At 38.3% G+C, this 22,237-nt stretch overlaps 1 protein-coding gene across 1 annotated transcript in view; it reads right to left on the reverse strand.

Annotated features, from left to right (window-relative positions):
* The window catches only part of SCFD2 (sec1 family domain containing 2), a 433,371-nt gene that overhangs the window by 358,619 nt on the left and 52,515 nt on the right, over window positions 1–22,237 (reverse strand). The window contains exon 3 of the mRNA XM_047719274.1: window positions 1,751–1,878. Coding sequence (XP_047575230.1) covers window positions 1,751–1,878 — 128 coding nt within the window. The remainder of the gene's footprint in view (window positions 1–1,750; window positions 1,879–22,237) is intronic.

A 22,237-nucleotide genomic window follows, 5' to 3' on the forward strand; every position in this document is an offset into this window, starting at 1 on the left:
CAACTAAACTTTTCTCCTTTCACAGACTGATGTGTCTTTCTACTGGTGTTCATAATGTTTTAACATGAGTTTACCTTGTACTGATAAATTTTATATTTAAAATCTGAGGTTAGAATCATGGGATCCCTCTCAATCAATTTTTTTAGTCATTTTTTTAATTTATTTCCAGCATAACAGTATTCATTGTTTTTGCACCACACCCAGTGCTCCATGCAGTCCGTGCCCTCTCCAATACCCACCACCTGGTTCCCCCAACCTCCCACCCCCCCACCTCTTCAAACCCTTCAGATTGTTCCTGTCAATCAATTTAAATAGAAGAGAATCCTCAATCTCGAATTAAAATTTCTGTTTAATGTCTCAAAAGTATAAGAAGCCTTTATCACAGAAAAATTTATACTTCAGTAGAATTTATAGTAGGGGGTGGAGAATAAATAGTACATAGTTTAAAGCATATTTCATAGTTTTAAATGGTGCTAGAAAAAAGCATTCCACCCACCTAAGAGGCAAGAGCATGATTTTTTTTATGATGAACTATGTGATAAGGAATTTTCAAATACCAAGGTTTCATTATGCTTAAGCTCCAGATCTTTTCCTTACTGTTCACAGTGATATATCTGTTGGTATAGGAAAACGAGACATGCCAGAAATTCTGACTAGTGATATGAAGCAGAAACAGGGAGCTGCACTGCTGAGCTTTTACCAAATTATAGTTGGCACATGGGGAAAGTGTGATTTGGGCCAATGTTTTCAGTCCTTCTTAGAACCAAAGTTTGCTAACAATTGTCTGTATCTTTCCTTTTTTTTTTTTTTTTCTCTCCCCATGTCTGGAGTTCGGGGAGAATGCAAATCATTTCATCTGAGGTTTCTTCCCCACCCTTTGGTCAACAGAAAACTCAAACATTTTAAATTTGAATTCATGGGGTTACCTGTCTTTTTTTGAACAATTTATTTCTGGCTTTGATATTTTTTATTTTATTTATTTATTTTATTTATTTATTTGATAGACAGAGATCACAAGCAGGCAGAGAGGCAGGCAGAAAGAGAGGGGGAAGCAGGCTCCCCGCTGAGCAGAGAGCCTGATGCGGGGCTCAATCCAGGACCAGGATCATGCCCTGAGCCGAAGGCAGAGGCTTTAACCCACTGAGCCACCCAGGTGCCCCTGGCTTTGGTATATTTTAAAAAATCCTCTAGAAAGTTAAGAGTGTTGATCTTTCAAGAGTACTATATTGAGCAATAAAAATTGATTCATGCTCTGTGAGAGAGCATCATTGGGCTGTATCATTGAACTGCAATATAAATTAACCTTATCACAAAACCTTTGTGCAATCCTACTTTTCTTGATTCACAATACGAATCTGTTCTTGTTTTACCATGCTCATGGATAAGGAACTCCATACAGTAAACACACGTTATAAATGTGTACCTAGAACTGTGGAAAGAAAGAGAAAGAGGAAGGAAGGAAGGAAGGGAGGAAGGGAGGGTGGGGAGAAGGGTGGTGGCAGGGAGGGGAGGAGGGTGGGAGGGAGAGAAGGAGTGAGTTAGTTAGTTGAGTCTAAAAAAGGGGGTCATAGCCGACCCCTGAGGGCAGTGTGTCCCTACTCCTTGCCTACTCCTTCAATGGTGAACAAATGTCTTTGATACTTTCATTGAGTTGCATGCCGCGTAGCCTGGCCCACACAGTTCAGAGAAGCTCAAATCAACGTCCTCAGAGCCCGTGGTCACTGTCTGTCCTAGCGGTGGATGTGCTTACCCATACTCATCTTGATTGGCAGGTTTTCTCTGCTTGCAGCTTCCACTAGATGTCTCCGGACTTCCATCACTGCCTCTTTGTGCCTGGTGCTCAGTAAGGCTTCCCACAGAGCTCTGGCAGCTGTGTCACTGCAATAAAACCACAAAAGAGCTTTAGAATAAACGTCTACTGGATAACGAGAAGAGTCGAAAGCAAAATAATTTCTTAAATATCCTTTCTGAGCATTAATATAGCCTTTCCTACTGATAGGCTTTAAGTATTCCGATTAAATGAAGAATATCTTATCCACTTTACTCAGCACAAAATATTGAGAAATTAAGGAGATAATAAAATCAACCTCCCCTTTTGGGGGTGGGAGGGGAGAAAAGCTACACTGTGCTATGGGAAGTGTGAGAAAAGTGTATGATGAAGTGTTTGGAGATTTGCATTCAAAAATATTTCAGAGTATAATTCAACATTGCTAGAGGAACATATAAATGGTTTGTAAGACAAAATTAAAAACCTGTCTAAAAATGATTTGTCAGTGATTATAAGCGTATCCATTTGAGATAGCATACTTATCAGGGAAACACAAAGCAATCAGCAATGAGAATTCCTGTTCCGAAACTACTCAATAGACTTCCTAATGAATGGGTTTTGTACTGAATGAAAGTCAGGAATTAGGCTAAGTGACTGTGGCCTTAAGTAGCCCACTTTGGGCCTTAGGTTATAAGGCTGGCAATTCGGAAGCCTTTACAATTAACCGTTGATCCAGCACGAAGCAATGCATTATGCACGGTCTCATCTGGGCTCACTTTTCCAACAGCCCTCTGTCTCACCCACCATGCCATGCCCAAATTATAAATGAGTACAGTGTTCTTTCCGGAAGATCTCTCATGTAGCCAAGTATACAAGTTTGTAGCAACTCTTTAAAAACTGAGTATAAAAAAACAAAGATGACGTCTGTCCTTTTCTGAGGACATTTTCCCTCCACTTGAAGCCCCACTAATACCTCCTACTATCCAGTGAGGAATAGTTTGAAAATGAATGCATTTTTGAGGGGTTAGTTTTAAAAAGTTATATCTAATATGACATTAATTTAACTTTAAATTTATACCTAATGAGATGTATCTTTCGAGTGTGAATTTCATTTAGAATAATGGAAGGATGGGTTCCAGCACTGAGTTTAATATCTGGCACACAATAACCTTTCATTAATTAGTACTGTTTCTATGACAATTTATTTTTTCTGAATGAACTATCATCACTGCTCAACATACTCTACTTGTTTTGCTCTTATCAAAACTGTCATCATTATAACTCAGCATCCTATATTCTAAGTTTAATTTAAATGAGCCAGTAAACTATCCGCCAAGTGCTCATCTCAGTGGTTGTAACATAGATCAAAATGAGGCACAAGCTCAAAATGAAGCTGAAAAAGTATCCCCCCCCCCAAAATGTGATAAGAAGCAGGTCCATGCTTGCAAAGATTTTTCTGGTAGCACAGAGCAAGGGCTCTAATCCTGGTGAGGAGGACCGGGATTCAAAGAATGATTTCCACTGGAAATGATGAGCAAGTACAGAGATATGTAAGCTCTGAAAAGCAGCCACGGCAAGAAGTTGTAACTCGGTCTGGGAAGGAAAACGGTCCAGTCTTCAAGGAGGATATAAAAGCTTCATCACAAAACAAGAAAACAAGAGGGAGAAGGACATTTCAGACATTTTGTTTCAGTACAAAGTCCCACATACACGGCACTGAAGAGTACTGTTTTACTCCATGCCCGGATGCAGGGGGGGAGGGCAGGAGAAGTCAAGGGAAAGGGGGAGGAAGGAGCTACTCTACATACAGTCCTGCATTCCCTGCCAAGGCTTATCATTCCGCGGGTGACAGAAAGCCAAGGAGTGTGCAACAGACTTCACATTCTGAAAAGAGCTGCACAGCTTAGCAGTAATGAAAACGGTCTTTATCATCATTCAAAATGAGCTCTATATCCTATGGGGCTTTGGGAAGACTATATAACGTCCCCAAAACTCTGAAGGCAATAGAGAACCACTAAAGTATTCTGAGTGGGGGAGGTATACTTCCAGGTTCCCCAATTGTTCCTTATGTTTGTTCTCCCAAAGCACCTCTCCCCAAATCACACAGATTTCTCATGTATCTTCAACTCAACACACAACTTCTAGAGTAGAACCTCACTGCCCTCCTCTTTTCTATGAGAGTATGCATTTTGCTAATACAGAGTGTCTCTAAAATCACAGTGGGTTATGTAATACTGTGGTTGCCCCATGGGATTAGCATAGTGGTTAAAATGTGGGATTGGGGAGGAGAAAAAAAATCTGCATTCAAACTCTGACCATTCTCCCCTTTACCCCTAACATCTACACAGTCTCTCTGATCTTCCACAGGTACTCCAAGCACAGGGACCCCTTCTCCTCCTTTGCCAGGAATGGTCTTCCTTTACAAAGTGTCTGCTGAAATGTCGCCTTATCAGAGAGGTCCCCCTTACTATCCCGTATAAAGAAGTGACGACAGCCCAACCTGGCACCTTACCCTGGCACTCCTCCCCCTTCCTGGTGCTCACTGTTCTACATAATCTTTATTACCGTCTGGCCGAGTATATCTTTCCATGTTTATCTGTTTGTTATCTATCTCCTTCTCAGAAGGTAAGGTCCTTCAAGGAATGTAGCGGTTTAGTTTTACTTGTTGCTAAGTCCCCACTCCCTAGAACAGTGCCAGACCCCATGATAGGTATACTCAGTAAATACTGAATAAGTGAATGAATAAAGCGTGCTTGGTGTTTCACCTTGTGCATGTAACTAACTCTGTTTTCCTCCATCTTTTCATCTGTGAGACAGAGGGAACGACAGTGACAACCTCAGAGGACTGATGTAAGGGTTAAATCTGATAATGCACCTCCTGATTCATAATAAATGTAAGTTGATGTGTTTGTTGTGATGGTTGGGCCTATCACTATGATACTGTCTTAAAATTCAATGTGTTCAAGGGTTTGTAATATATTCAGGAACTTCACTTAATGACACTGAGTATTTTTTTCATACAATCCTGATTTGTTCATATCTATTAAAGTCACGTGGGGCTTGTACTCTCTGGCTCTTTTCTGTTGAAACATTTTTACAAGAAATACATAAGGTTCGCATGATCTCTAACACTGATACAGAGTCAGGTCATGCTTCCCTGAAAACTGTTTTGCTTGTATAAACAAATTTGATTGTCTAGATACGTGTGACAGTTTCTAATGTTTCTTTCTGAATAAAACAGTTTCCTAAACACACCAAACTGACCCCCACATCATACATGGTCATTTTAGGCTTACCAAGTTTACATGCAGGAACTAATTCTAGCTCTCTGAGCGACTGGCACTGAAGAGGATTAAATTGTACTTACTGGCAGCTCTGCTGTGTCCTGCACCCACTTCTGCTCCAAGTCACTCTTTTATTGCCGTGTGATGGTTTACACACTGAATTCTTACATCAGCATCTGAGTTGAGTGTGGGAGTTAATCACTGCCTTTCTCTAATATGCTCATAAAAATTGATCCAATAGGCATTTCACACCACTGAAGTTTCACATGAAATCAATTCCTGGTGTCAAATGTTGTAAGTCAAGAGAGGTTAATTAAACCCACATGATAATCATACTAGTCCATTTAATGTAATTCTTTATCCTTTCCAACTGTGCAAATATTCTGTTTTCCTGATGATGAATAAACAATACACAGAGTACTATCACAACAGAGCCAGTGTAATAGACTAGTGGTAGGGAGGTCTGTAGAAGCATGCATTCTGGAACCAAACAATAAAGGGTCTGGTTCTGTACATTAACCCAGGAGAGTTACCCAACATCTCTGTACATGTCTCCCCCTATGTTAACTTGGGGATGGTAATAGTACACAGTCAGCAGATTATTATGAGAAGGTACTAATATAACCAGAGCACCTAGAACAATGCCTGGCACATACTAAGTGTTCAATAAACGTACCAGTAGCAGCAGTAGTGGTAGTGATAAGAAAAAAAAAAAACAAACAAACACCAAAGGTCAGAATTTTCTCATGAGATATAGAAGAAAGCTTATTTGGAAATACAATTGTCTTTTCCATCTATTTGCATATATGTATGGATAAACACTGCCTGTAGCTTCATTTTCTAATATGAAAAGGTTAACAATACATAACACACAATTCATGATACACATACTAAAAACTCCAACTCAAGCAATCCTCCTGTATATGACATCCTGAGATAAAGAATTTTGATTTTCATAAATAAAATAGGAACCTTTTCTATAGATTACTTCAAGACTTACTGCTATAGTAAGCAAAAATTTTTTAAAGAAATAATCTAGTTTAAAAACAGGCAGAAAACATGAATAGATGTTTTTCCAAGGAAGACATATGGATGGCCAAAAGACACATGAAAAGAGGCTTAACATCACTCATCATCAGGCAAATACAAATCAAAACTATGATGAGATACCACCTTACACCTGTCAGAATGGCTAAATTAAGGAAGGTTTTATGCAATGACTTCTGTGCCAGCTTCTTGCCTCATTAATTATATTGAAATTCCGCAGACTACACACAACAGGATATTTTAAAACTAGAACTGCTACTTGTAGGAGGAGTTCAGATTCCATAAATATTTCCAGCCTGACTTACAAAGTGCATGTATGATTTCTGGGGTAGAAGTGAACATTAAAGGTGGTAGTAAATTAATCATCTTTATATCTTCAGCAGGACACTACCTCACCCAACACAAACACATGAAAATCTGTTTTTGGTTTTTGAAGGCACCTAAAGAAAATTTTATAATATGCCTGAGAAAAACACTACAGCTTCAAACAAATCAAACTGCTATTAGATCCTACTCATACCTAATCTAAACCCTTTGTGCTTGATTATTAACCTACCTCATCTTGCTTAGTCTTCTGTCTTAAATTCAGGAAAATCTGGGCAACATCATTTTAATCACCAGACCCACCCCAAAACAGTTTGTTGCTTTATTTCATGGCTAACTTAAGACAGACTTCTGAAATGTAAATAAAATATAATATTTTAAAATACTTTTAAATACCACCACTACCTTCTCTATTAGCACTTAGGAATCTACAAAACAATGTATGTCTCATTTGACCTTCGCATGAGCTAAGCCATGATCGATGCCCAATTTAAAGAACCTCAGAGAAGCCAAGTGACTTACGTAAATACACTTAACCTGTAAGTGACAAAACCAGGACTCACCCCCACCCAGACAACTGGTTTCTGAGCTTGTTATCTTTCTACTAAACCTTGTCATGCCTGTGTTATGCAAATCATCAAAGAGAATTGATTACATAGAATGTCAGTAATTTTAAAGTCTTCATATTAGTTTTCTTTAATAATCCTTAATATATCCTCAATTCTCCTTGTATGTTTATATGTAAGCCTCACATAAGATAGAATGGAATAGAGTGGAAAGTGAAGTAGATCCATATTACCTCAGGAAACAGGAAAAGCTTGCTCTCAGGATTTGGCACTTTTTGTTTTAAGCAATATTGTAGGAGAAAGGGGAAGATGGTGGAGGAATAAAGGACCCTAGTTTCACCTTGTCCCTAGAATTCTGCTAGAGAGCTATCAAATCACTCTGAACACCTGTGCACTCAACCAGAGATCTAAGAAAGGAATCGCTACAATTCTATAAATAGAAAAGCAACCCTTTTGGGCAAAGTAGAAGGTGCAGAGAAGTGAAGCTGAGGCCATATATTAGGAGATAAACTGGAGCAGGAGGGAGCCTCCTTAAGCTGGCTACCAGAAAGTGATATAGCAGCAGAAAGCAAAATCAGAACTTTTAGAAATCTGCTCTGGTGAGGCATGGCCATGCTTGAAAGACACTCAAGTGGTGAAGCAGGGCAGAATTCTAGGTGGGACAGTATGGTCTCGGGACCCCTGGGGTTACAGGAAGAACAAGACTGAGTGAGTATGGAAGAGTTTGCAAGCCCCAGAACAGGGAAGCTGGTTGCCATCAGCAAGCCCAGGAGTGGGCTCAGCTCAGTGTTGCCATAAACAGTCAGGCTACTGCTCTCCGAGCAGGGGCCCAGCAAGCAGCAGAACCGAGGTTGGACCCTCCTTCCTTCCCCAGGGAAGAGGGACATGGGTGTGCGCTGCAGGAGGCTGCAAAGTTGGCAGACTCCAAACAGCGTCAGGTGCCTGAGATAAAAATGCTTGGTCACAGGCTGGGTGAACACAGTGCGGATGGAAACCAAGGAGATAGGAGTGATTTGCTGCTTTTCCCTGAGGGCACTTGAGGAGTGGGGCCACCACCTTTCAGCTCTGGGGCTAGAGACTGGGGATGCGGCCATTTTTATTTTTATCCTCTAAAGGAGCACAGAAAACCTTCAGGGAACAAAAGCCACAGAGAGCAATGTGGAGCCACTTACTTAGCCCTGACCCCCTGGCAAGGGCGGTGCAGTTCTGCCCGGGGCAAAGAAACCTGAAATTCAGTGCAACAGGCCCCTTCCCCAAGAAGATCAGCAGGAACATCTGGCTAAGACCAAGTTTACTGCTCAATGAGAACTGTAAAACTTCAGCACCAGGGGTAAAATAGAATATAGAATTCGGGGGGGTTTCCTCATAATTCTATAGTCTTTCAATTTTAATTTCTTTTCTTTTTCCTTTTCAACTAATTTCTTATTTTACTAACTCTTTTCTTAAGTCTTTTTTATTTTTTGTTTTTGAAATTATATTTTATTCTTTCATTGTATTTAATTTTATTTTTATATATGTATAAGTTTTTCTTTCTTTATAATTTTGGGATATAGTTTCTCCTAACAGGACAAAATATACCCAGAATCAAGTGCATTATCGCTCTGCTCTGTTCATCTGTCTGATAATATTCTTTCTCTTTTTATTTCAAGTCCTTTTTTAATTTTCAATTTTTACAGTTACATTCAATCCTTTCATTGTATTTTATTTTATTTGTGTGTGTGTATATATATATATGTTTTTCTTTCTTTATAATTCTGGGCTCCGGTTTTCTAACAGACCAAAAATACACTCAGGATCTAGTGTATCTAGTGTATTGCTTCGTTTTGTTCACCTGTCAGATTATATTCTCTCCTTTTTTTTTTTTTTTTTCTTCTCAGTTTCTGGTCTCTTCTGATTTGTTTAGTGTATAATTCTCTGAGGTCACTGTTGCTATTTTATTATTTTCTTCTCTCATTCTTCCCTGGACAGAATGATAAGATGGAAAAAAATCCCTTCTAAAAAGAAAATAAGAGGCAGTACTGACTGCCAGACACCTAACCTGTAAGAATATAAGATGATGGAACTAGAGTTCAGATTAATGATTATAAGCATACTAGCTGGGTTTGAAATACGCTTAGAAGGCACTAGAAAACTGTTTTCTGGAGAAATAAGAGAACTAAGATCTAATCAGGTCAAATTCCAAAAGGCTATTAATGACATGCAATAAAAAAATGGAGGCTCTAACTGCTAGGAGAAATAAGGCAAAAGAGAGAATTAGTTATATAGATGACAAAATGGAGAATAAAGAAGCTGAGAAAAAGAGAGATAATTACTGGATCACAAGGGGAGAATTTGAGAGGTAAGTGATACCATAAAGTGAAACAGTGTTAGAATAATTGGGGTTCCAGAAGAAGAGGAAAAAAAGGGGGGGGCATATATTAAAGCAAATTATAGCTGACAGCTTCCTTAATCTGAGGAAGAACACAGGCATTCAAGTCCAGGAGGCACAGAGAACCCCCCTCAAAATAAATAAAAATAGGTAAACACCTCGACATATAATAGTGAAGCTTGCAAATTTCAGAGACAAAGAACAAATCCTGAAAGTAGCTCAGGAGAGTTCCTTAACCTACAAGGGTAGAAACATAAGATGAGCAGCACACCTATACACAGGCAGGCAGGCCAGAAAGGACTGGCTTGATATATTCAGGGTGTTAAATGAGAAAAATACGCAGTCAAGAATGCCTTACCCAGCAAGGCTGTCATTCAGAATAGAAGGAGAAATAAAGAGCTTCCAGGACAAACAGAAACTAAAAGAATTTGTGATCACTAAAGCAGCTCTGCAAGAAATATTAAATATTAAAGGAGATGATTCAAGCGAATACAGAGCCCAAAAGTAACACAGACCAGAAAGGAACAGAGACAATATCCAGAAACAGTGACTTTACAGGTAACACAATGACACTAAATTCATATCTTTCAACAGTTACTCTGAATATAAATGGTCTAAAAGCCCCAATCACAAGACACAGGGTATCAGATTGGATTAAAAAAAAAAAAAAAAGACTCATCGATACGCTGTCTCCAAGAGACTCATTTTAGACCCAAAGACACCTCCAGATTGAAAATGAGGGGGTGGAAAACCATTTACCATGCTAATGGACATCAAAAGGAAGTAGGGTTGGCAATACTTATATCAGACAAATTAGATTTTAAACCAAAGACTTTAAAAAGAGGTGAAGAAGGATACTCTATCATACTTAAAGGGTCTGTCCAACAGAAAGATCTAACAATAGTAATTATACATATTTATGCCCCTAACATGGGAGCAGTCAATTATATGAACCAATTAACAACAAAACTAAAGAAACACATTAATAGTAACATAATAACAGTAGGGAACTATAACATTCTACCTACAGCAATGGATATCTAAGCAGAAGATTAACAAGGAAACAATGAGCCAGATGGACTTCAAAGATATATTCAGAGCCTTCCATCCTAAAGCAATAGAATACACATTCTTCTCGAATGCACATGGAACATTCTCAGAAAAGATCACATACTAGGTCAGAAGTCAGGTCTCAACCAGTACCAAAGATTAGGATCATTTCCTATATACTTTCAGACCACAATGCTTTGACACTTGAACTCAATCACATGAGGAAATTTGGAAAGAACTCAAATACATAGAGGTTAAAGAGCATCCTACTAAGAAATGAACAGGTTAACCAGGCAATAAAAGAAGAATTTTAAAATTCTTGGAAACAAGTTAAAATGAAAACACAACTGTTTAAACCCTTTGGGAGGCAGCAAAGGCAGTCCTAAGAGGGAAGTATATAGCAATGTGAGCCTTTCTCAAGAAATAAGAAAAGTTTCAAATACGCAACCTAACCTTACATGTTAAAGATCTGGAGAAAGAACAGCAAATGAAGCCTGAATGCAGCAGAGAAGAGAATTAGTAAAGATTAGCACAGAAATCAATGAAATAAAAACCAAAAGAACAGTAGATCAATGACACCAGGAGCTGGTTCTTTGTAAGAATTAATAAGATCAACAAACCCCTGGCCAGATTTACCAAAAAGAAAAGAGAAAGGACCCAAAGAAATAAAATCATGAATGAAATAGGATTGATCACAACCAACACCAAAGAAATACAAACAATTATAAGAACACATTATGAGCAACTACATGCCAAGAAATTAGGCAGTCAGTAAGAAATGAATGCATTCCTAGAAATGTAAAAGCTACCAAAACTAAAACAGGAAGAAACAAAACCTGAACAGACCCATAACCAGCAAGGAAATTAAAACACTAATCAAAAATCTCCCAACAAAAATAGTTCAAGGCAGATGGCTTACCAGGGGAATTCTACCAAACATTCAAAGATACCTATTCCTCTGAAGCTGTTTCAAAAAATAGAAATGGAAGGAAAACCTTCTAACCTTTCTTTGAGGCCAGAATTACCTTGATCCCAAAACCAAAGACCACACTAAAAAGGAAAATTACAGACCAATATCCCTGAAGAACATGTATGTAAAAATTCTCACCAAGATACTAGTCAATAGGATCCAAAAGTACATTAAAAGGATCCACCACAAACAATGGGATTTATTCCTGGGCTACAAGAGTGGTTCAACATCTACAAATCAATCAGTGTGATAAACCACATCATTAAAAGAAAGGACAAGAACCATAAGATCCTCTCAATAGATACAGAAAAAGCATTTGACAAAGTAGCATCCTTTCTTGCTAAAACTCTTTATAGTGTAGGCATGGAGGGAACAGACCTCACTCAATATCATAAAAGCCATTTACAAAAAGCCCACAGTGAATATCATTCTCAGTGGGGAAAAACTAAAAGTTTTTCCCCTAAAGTCAGAAACATGGCAGACATATCCACTATCACCACTGCTGTTCAACACAGTACTAGAAGCCCTAGTCTCAGCAATCAGACAACAAAAAGAAATAAAAGGCATCCAAATTTTCAAAGAAGAAGTCAAATTCTCACTCTGCAGATGATATGATACTTTATGTGGAAAACCCAAAAGACTTCACTAAAAAATTGCTAGATCTCATACAGGAATTCAGCAAAGTGGCAGGATATAAAATCAATGCACAGAAATCAGTTGCATTTCTATACACTAACAATGAGACAGAAGAAAGAGAAATTAGGGAGTCTATCCCATTTAAAATAGCACCAAAAAACATAAGATACCTAGGCATAAACATAACCAAAGAAGCAAAGGAACTGTACTCAGGAAACTATAGAATACTCATGAAAGAAACTGAGGAAGACACAAAGAAATGGAAAAATGTTCTATGTTCATGCATTGTAAGAACAAATGTTGTTACAATGTCTATGCTACCTAAAGCAATTTATACACTCAATGCAATCCCTATCAAAATACTATCAACTTTTTTCAGAGAGCTGGAACAAATAATCCTAAAAATTTGTATGGAACCAGCAAAGACCCTGAATAGCCAAAGGAATGTTGAAAAAGAAAACCAAAGCGGGAGGCATCACAATTCCAGACTTGAAGCTCTATTACAAAGCTCTAATCATCAAGACAATATGGCACTGACACAGAAACAGACACATAGATCAATGGAATAGAATAGAAAACCCAAAAATAGACTCTCAACTCTATAGTCAACGAATCTTTGATAAAGCAAGAATGATTATCCAATGGAAAAAATACAGTCTCTTCAACAAACGGTGTTTGGAAAATTGGACAGCAACATGCAGAAGAATGAAACTAGGCCATATCCTCACACCATACACAAAAACAGACTCAAAATGGATGAAAGACCTAAATGTGAGACAGTGATCCCTCAAAATCCTAGAGGAGAAGGCAGGCAGCAACCTCTTCTATATCAGCCACAGCAACTTCTTGCCAAAGGCAAGGGAAATAAAGGCAAAAATGAACTATTAGGACTTCATCAAGATAAAAAGCTTTTGCACAGCAAAGGAAACAGTGAACGAAACCAAAAGACAACCAAAAGAATGAGAGAAGATATTTGCAAATGACATATCAGATAAAGGGCTAGTATCCAAAATCTATAAAGAACTTATCAAACTCAACACCCAAAGAACAAATAATCCAGTCAAAAAATGAGCAGAAGACATGAACAGACATTTCTCCAAAGAAGACATACAAATGGCCAACAGACACATGAAAAACTGCTCAACTTCATTTGGCATTAGGGAAATAAAAACCAAAACCACAATGAGATACCACCTCACACTGGTCAGAATGGCTAAAATTAACCACTCAGGAAACAACAGATGTTGTTGAGGATGTGGAGAAAGGGGAAACTTCTTACACGGTTGGTGGGAATGCAAACTGATGCAGTCACTCTGGAAAACAGTATGGAGGTTCCTCATATGGTTGAAAATAGATCTACCCTATGACCCAGCTATTGTACTACTGGGGATTTACCCTAAAAATACTCATGTAGTGATTTGAAGGGGCACCTGCATCCCAAGGTTCATAGCCTCAATGTCCATAATAGTCAAACTATGGGAAGAGCCCAGATGTCCTTCAACAGATGAATAGATAAAGAAAATGTGGAATATATATGATATGTGCATACCCACACAAACACACACACACACACACACACACACACACACACCATGGAATACTATTCAGCCATCAAAAATCAATGAAATCTTGGAGGAGCAAGGGTGGCTCAGTTGGTTAAGTGTCTACCTTCAGCTCAGGCCATGATCCCAGGGTCCTGCAATCAAGCCCCCTGTGCAGCTCCCTGCTGAGCAGAGAGCCTGCTTCTGCCCCTACCCCTGCTTATAATCTCTCTTTCTCTGTCTTAAGTAAATAAATAAAATCTTTTTTAAAAAATGAAATCTTGCCATTTGCAAAGACGTGGTTGGAACTAGAGGGTGTTATGCTAAGCAAAAGAAGTCAATCAGAGAAAGACAATTATCACATGAGCTCGCTGATATGTGCAATTTAAGAAACAAAACAGAGGATCATAGGGGAAGAGAGAAAAAAATAAAGCAAGACCAATCAGAGAGGGAGACAAACCATAAGAGACTCTTAAGCACAGGAAACAAGCTGAAGGTTGCTGGAGGGAAGAAGGGTGGAGAGATGTGGTAACTGGGTGTTGGGCATTAAGGAGGGTATGTGATGTAATGAGCACTGGGTATTATATAAGACTGATGAATCACTGACCTCTACTACTAAAATCAATAATACATTATATGTTAACTGAATTTAAATAAAAATGAAAGTAATTTTTAAAAGACCAATTAATCAATAAACTCTACCTCAGAAACTAATAATATACTATATTTTAATTAATTAAATTGAAATATTTAAAAAATTTTAAATTAAAAAAATATATATTATATTCCCCTTGTAGGTCACCCCTAGCCATTGACAGCCATTTTGCTACACAACTGCAGTCATTTTTCAATTTTATTTAGCTTTCTTTAAATGTTTCCCACCATGGCTTTAATCAGTTTTAAATCTTTCAGCATAAATATCATTTATATAACTGAAAAGGCAAAAAAAAACCTAAAGTCTAAATTTCCTTAACATAGTACTTGTAATCTATGCTCTTATCTGCTGTTCATTATATCCTTGGGAAAGACAGTAGAATAAATGGCTTCTAGCTATTTGACCACTGGTAAAAAGACAAAATGAAGCCACTTGTCTAACACATCCATTGTAAATAAGAAAGGAGGCAAGGTTTAGAGTTGGGGCCACCACTCAAAGGGCTACGGGCTGCTTCTGTGACCTTGTATAATTAAATTAATCCTTCTTATTATTTTCATTTGTTGAGAACTCACTACATCATAGGCAATATGACTATATTATCTCATTGAATAGCAACCCTCCAGAATAAGATCACTGCCTCATTTTATAAGAAAGCTGATTCTTAAAGAGATGAAATAACTTGCCCAAATCACATAGCCAATAAGTGCAGATTTGAACCCAGGTCCCTGTGAACTCCAAAATCCACTTACTAACCATCTTAGTACACTATTCTGTAAAATAAAAGGCTTGAACTAGAATGCTAATTTCTGAGATTCCTTAGATTTCTAACAAGTTATTATCTATATGGTTTCCATTATGCCCTGGTGCTCCAAGTTTATTTTTTTTTTAAGTATAATTTTTTTAAAAAAAGATTTATTTATTTGAGAGAGATTGAGAGAGAGAGAGAGAGAGAGAGTGTGTGTGTGTGTGTGTGTGTGTGTGCGTGTGTGTGTGAAAGAGAAAGAGAGAGGGGGGGAGGGGAAGGGGCAGAGGGAGAGGGAGAAAAATCCTCAAGCAGACTCCCCACTGAGTGTGGAGCCCCACATGGGGCTCCATCTCAGGACCCTGAGATCGTGACCTGAGCCAAAATCCAGAGTCGGCTGTTTAACCAACTAAGCCACCCAAGTTCCCCCACAGGTATCAATTTGATTAACTTTGTGATACTCAAGTAAAAGATGGGTGAATATTCCATCCTGTTATTTCTTTTATTAAAACCCTTTTCGGGGCGCCTGGGTGGCTCAGCGGGTTAAGCCGCTGCCTTCGGCTCAGATCATGATCTCAGGGTCCTGGGATAGAGCCCCGCATCGGGCTCTCTGCTCAGTGGGGAGCCTGCTTCTTCCTCTCTCTCTGCCTGCCTCTCTGCCTACTTGTGATCTCTCTCTGTCAAATGAATAAATAAAATCTTTAAAAAAAAAAAAAAACCTTTTCTTTCTCCCAAATCCAGTGATAATAATAGTTAATAAAAGAACATTCCCAACAGCTTGTAGAATTTATTAAACAATTTCTAACCTTTTCTCTGTTTTTAAAGCCAAGTTTTCCAATGAGAAAAATTTCATTTCATTTTAGGTACTTGAAAATTTTTTTTCAATAGATTCCTTGAAATAGACAATATAAGGCAAAATATTTGTCCTATGAAAAGATCTGTCTTATTACTATGAAATTTAATTAGTTTCAATATTGTCAGTAACTACATAAAATGTTACAAAATGTATGCTCTTTTTTGATAAACTGATTATCTTGTCATCTTGTATTATCTTAAAAATTAAACTATTTGTCATGTTTGAAGAAGACTGTAAGCCAACAAGATACACATAATAATAACCTGCTAGAATTAGCTTTTCTGAATGTCAGGAAACTTCTGTACATGAAGATATGCTCCTTTTAGTTAATTCCTGGCTCTTTATTCACCAGAATTACTCAACTGTAAATGAAATCTTAGAAGCTGCCTTGGTTTGGCATGTATAAAATGTCAAATGCAGTCTGCTAGAACCCAACAGGAAACATTCATTACCAAATAAAATATTAAGAGGACAGCATTAATTTTTAAGAGATGGCTGAATGTTGAATCACAGTGCTACCTCAGTCAAGTGGAAGGCATGCAATTAAGAGACTGAGGTTGAAACGTGAATGCACACCATTGTCTTGTGACTAAACGCAGAGAAATGGCTTCTTCATGGAGTGCATGGAAGTTATGCTCACTCACAGGACTTGCAGTAATAGTCACAGTATTCCAACAGAAATTCAATGATAACAGCTACAACAACCACAAAACATTACCAAGTAAGTTTAAACAAAGAGCAGTCTGAGTCATAGTTCTCCACAGCAGGAAATAACGGCTTCCACCAGTGGTGAGCTTGATGAGCTCTGAAGGTAGGTTTGCTCATTAAGTTATTCACAGAGCTTTCAACAGTCATCTTTTCTCTTGACTACTTTTCTAAACAATTACCTCATATTTAACAAAATTGTCCATTAACCTTCATCTCAGTAGAAAACAGTTAAACACAGAAAGATACATGAAATAGACCCTTGGCACTGGAAAGCAGTCCTTCCCCCATTCTTCCTTTCAGAATAGAAGCCCTTCCTGTGGGCCAATGATAGCTGCTAGTGGGCCTCCAGGGTTCTGTCCTCATGGAGCTAGCAATCTAGCAGGGAATCTGTAACTGAGCATGCTCCTACAGAGGAGACAAAGCAGAGAGTGGGAGCTCTAACAGAGTACAGCACCTAACCAGGTCTGGGTGTGGAGGTGGCAAGCAGAGGGCGGCTGAGGCTGTGATAACAAGCCCCAAAAGAGGAATAGGAGTTGGCTAGTTAAAGACTGGAACAAGAGATGCCCTTCAATAGATGAATGGATAAAGAAGATATGGTTCATATATACAATGGAATATTACTCAGCCATCAGAAAGGATGAATACCTACCATTTGCATCAACATGGATGGAACTGGAGGGGATTATGCTAAGTGAAATAAGTCAAGCAGAGAAAGACAATTATCATATGGTTTCACTCATATGTGGAACATAAGGACTAGTGTGGAGGACCACAGGGGAAGGGAGGGAAAACTGAATGGGAAGAGAATTTGAGACCTTTTCAAGAAAATGAGATGTATGAATGGAGCATAAAGATCTTATATGTCACTGTCCTCAGCTTATGGCAAATCCTACCCAAGGCCTGGTAATCCACATTAGGACTATTAGACGTTCTTCCAAGGGAAACTGAAGGGTCCTCAGCAACAGACTGACCTGATCACATTTGCATTAAAAAGATCACTCACTGTAGAGAACGGATCTCAGTTCTGGATGAGAGGCTGCTACATAGTCCAATCAAGAACTGAGGATGGCTTGAACTAGAGAGATTTACTAAAACTATCAGATCATATCATTCCCCCCCCTCAAAACTCTTCCATGCTTCCCATTATGATTACACTAAAATCCAAGTTCACTATTTTTTTTTAAGATTTTATTTATTTATTTGACAGACAGAGATCACAAGTAGGCAGAGAAGCAGGCAGAGAGAGAGAGAAGGAAGCAGGCTCCCTGCTGAGCAGAGAGCCCAATGCGGGGCTTGATCCCAGGACCCTGAGATCATGACCTGAGCCAAAGGCAGAGGCTTTAACCCACTGAGCCACCCAGGCGCCCCCAAGTTCATTATTTATGTACAACTTCATCTCTTACCTTCTCAGCTTCATCCATTAGGTTTCAGTAATACTGGCCCAATTTCAGCCTCTTGAACGGGTAAAAATGTAATCCCAACTCAGGACTTTGTATTTGCTATTCCTTTACCTACAACCTTCTTCTTCCAGATATTTACTAATAAGATCTCATTCATTCAACAGACATTTATTAAACACCTATCAATTGCTAGTTCTGTCCTAGGTACCACTCAAGGGTTCACTCCTTGACCACTCTGGCTAATGTAGCCCTTTGATTTTTTTAAGGTTTTATCTTTAACTAATCTCCACATCCAATGTGGGGCTCAAATTCACAACTCCGAGATCAAGAGTTGCCTGCTCCACTGAATGAGCCAGCCAGGTACCCCACTAATATGGCCCTTCTTATTCCAAATCCCACCTGCCTTATTTATTTATAACACTAGTCTCCAACTCGAATTACGTGTTATTAAAGAAAATTTGTTTTCATGACTTGGAAGAGGTCAAAGGGTGTTAAGAACAGAAGCATTCTGGCTTAATCAGAATGTCAGCATGGCCCATGGATGGCAGGGCACTCAGACCACCAACACCCCATGGGCCATAGACATGCCAGGCACTAGAGGTGCAACAGTGAACAAGGATGAACAAGTCAGACACAGACCTTCTCTTAACAAGCTTCCTAAATCTGGTTGGAGAAGTAGACATTAAACTAATAATTTTAAGATAATACACTATGAGCTAATTTAGGAAATAAAAGTACCATCGCTGAATGCAAAGATAAAAATGTGGGTGGAGCAAAAGAAAGACTAAGATGTAGAATGACCAAAAGGTGGGACAGCATTAGTTTGATGATCTGAAAGAAGTCTAGTGTAGTAGCTGTAGCCAAGAGTGCGAGCATATAGGAAGGAAGGGAAGGGAAGGAAGGAAGAGGAAAAGATAAAGATGAAGTCTGAAAAATTACCAGGGAGAAGATCTACAAAGGCCTTCTAAAACAAATTAAAAATTGTAGTCTTTACCCAGAGAGCAATGGAGAGCCATTAAAGGATTTCTACCAGGGGAGGGTTAGAATCAGATGTACTACTATGTACACTACTAAATAAGAATATATATATATATATATCCCTAGTCATAAAAATAACCCCCAACTGGACTCTAAAACTATAATGGTTTCAAAGTGTGAAGATAAAATATAATTTTGATGGAAAGATAATCCATCCATTTCTTCTTCTTAGAGGTTCTTATGTTGGGTTTCATCCATTTTTTAATAAGTAAGAGTTCCTACTATGCACAGGCTCTATTCTTAGGTAACAGGATACAATAGTGAACAAAACAGACATAAAGCCACTATCCTCATGTAATTCTTGCTCTGAGCTTTATTTTCTGAACACAGCACATGGAAATTGTAAAGGAAAAAGAATTTGAATCAAATGTTTCTTAGAAATCACCCAGTATGCTTCACTTTTACAGAGAAGGAAACTGAGACTATGAAACATTAAGTACCTTGTTCAAGGTCATGAGGTCTTGGTGGAAAAACAGCTAGGGCACAATAGTGACTAGAAAATAAAAACTGAACAGAAGCTGCTCAAGAACACCAAAAAAAAAAAAAAAAATCACATCAACAGAAACAGTCTCTCATGGTTTAACAACTAAAAGGAGGAGATTGCTTTAATGAGTCTTTGTATCTGCTGTTAGTTTTGTTAAAGAATATTCTCATAACTACCAAACACATTACTGAAAAAGATAAGATCACTTCAAAAATGTTTAACTCAAGTATCACCTTGGAGTACATTTGCAGGCGAAGCAGAGTAGAACGGAAAGAACATGAACCCTGATGCAGCTTGCATTTGGAGCAAGTCACTGGTATCTGCCCCTCAAGTCTCATTGATACCATGTATCTCTTACACTACAGGAAAGTGATTTTCATTTTTCGCTCGGCAATAATAAAGCACTAACTTACTCAAAATTTCTTTATACCAAACAATAAATCACGAAAAGACTTTCTCATTTGGATTCCTAAATGTATAAACAGATTAACTCAACATGAGGATTTTATTTTTATTTCCTTTAATAATTTTTAAAAGATTTTACTTATTTATTTATTAAGTGAGAGAGAGCGTGAGAGAGAGAGCAAGTGGGGAGAGGGGCAAAGGGAGAGAGAGAGAGAATCTCAAGAAGACTCTGCACTGTATGCGCCCCACAGAGGGTTCAATGCCACCACCCGGATCATGACCTGAGCCTAAATCAAGAGTCGGATGCTTAACCAACTGAGCCACCCAGGCACCCCTCACTATGAGGATTTTAAATTACTAACATAATTAGATTATTTAACAACCAAACACATATCCCCTCTATGTACATTTTTCTAACTCTGAGGATATATTTCAAGTTCCTGAAGTGTTACTTCCACGACAGTCCAAGGCCAGCACTTGGCTCCACTAGGGAACTCTACCTTGGGCTAGACCACATTTGTGTGTTTTGGCTTGAATTCAAGACTTGGAAAGCTAAAGATTAGTTCATGTGGCAAGAAACTCTAAGAGTTAGTGATAGTTTCATAGATGCTCTTAGAAGGAAACTCATCTGGTCACTTTATCCCTTCCCTCACTCTACTCCATGAAGGAGGGTCATTTCAAAATCAGCATAACCTTTTATTCTATTATTATACAGTGATTCTAGAATTTATTACTCTATCCACCATGAGCGACACCATTTTATCTATACATACACAGGTATGAAGTTTCAAAGACAATAAATTAGAAAACCTTGATCCATTAACATTACTATAGTCATATTTTATTCTTCACTGGTTTTGAGTTGTGGGTCAGGAAGAATGTGAATTTATGTAGCTTGTACTATTTACCATCTTACCTCCCATGTAATTCCCATCTCCCTTGACACCTTAGAAATACAGAACAGTGCTGAAGTGTTAATAGGGATATAACTCTGAGGAGAACAGGACATATAATAGTTCTTTCCATAGGAGGGGTTTAGTGGTTGCCATTTGTTTAGGAGTAGAAAAGAGTTCTTATTTTAAAGTTGCAATTGCACAGCAAGCACATTATTTTTACTTAAAAGGATGAAGTAGGTTCTCATAAAGCTAAATTATTTGACTTAAAGTGTTTTCAATATTATAGGATGAATAATCTGTGTGCATGTGTGTGCGTGTGTATCGTATGGCAAAACTAGAGGACCTCACTTGACTAATAAAAGGTAGGAAGCTCTAGATTGCTTAATTTCTCTGTTCCATGAAATCCAAAAATCTGGGAACCGCTTCACAAAGCTCCATACCTAAGGAACAGAGTAAAAAGGAATCTTCAGGTTTTCTTCTAGATTTTGGCAGCCAAAATTACCCTGTTAGAAAAGAAGGAAGGAATCCAGGACTCCCTTCAAAATGAAGGGATTACGGGGCGCCTGGGTGGCTCAGTGGGTTAAAGCCTCTGCCTTCAGCTCAGGTCATGATCCCAGGGTCCTGGGATCGAGTCCCACATCGGGCTCTCTGCTCAGCAGGGAGCCTGCTTCCCTCTCTCTCTCTGCCTGCCTCTCTGCCTACTTGTGATCTCTGTCTGTGAAATAAATAAAATCTTTAAAAAAAAAAAAAAGAAGGGATTACAAGCATAGGTGTCTGGAACATATCCCAAAAGGAGAAGCCATCATGGAAATAATTCAGCCAAGAAATACAAATAAATGCTAAAGCCATTGGGTTAAAGTTTGATGAAGAAAAGCATATTTACATAATCTCAAAATGTCTCCTTGAATCAAGTGATAAAACTGTCATCATGAGTGGACAAGGTCAAATTGTGTGCCACCTGATAGGATGCAATGAACAGAACACAGCATCACTGGTTTGATATTCTTGCCAAAAATGTATAATATGAATCTAATCATGAGGAAACAAGAGGTAGATCTGAACTGAGGGGCTTTCTACAAGATAACTGGCCTGTACTCTTCAAAAGTATTAAGGTCATAAATGTCAAGGAAAGATGGAGGAACCGCATAGATTAAAAGAGACAAAAGAGACATCGCAAATAATTGCAACATGCGATTCTAACCAAAATCCCTTTGTTTTTATATAGGATATGGAGATAAGTGGCAAAACTTGTGTATCAGATAGTAGTAGCTTACCAGTGTTAATTTCATGATTGTGATACATTGGAGAATAACCCTTTGAAAGATATACATGCTAAAGTATTTGGAAATGATGGGCATAGGCAAATTATTCTCAACTTGTTCAAGGAGGAAAAATGTTTCTTTTACTATTGTTGCTACTTTTTTGGATGTTTGAAATTATTTGAAAAAAATTTAAGAAGGTATCAATCAGTTTAAAGAAGGATGTCAAGCACATTTTAA

The sequence above is a fragment of the Lutra lutra genome, chromosome 2, assembly GCF_902655055.1.
Source record: "Lutra lutra chromosome 2, mLutLut1.2, whole genome shotgun sequence".
Classification (NCBI taxonomy): domain Eukaryota; kingdom Metazoa; phylum Chordata; class Mammalia; order Carnivora; family Mustelidae; genus Lutra; species Lutra lutra.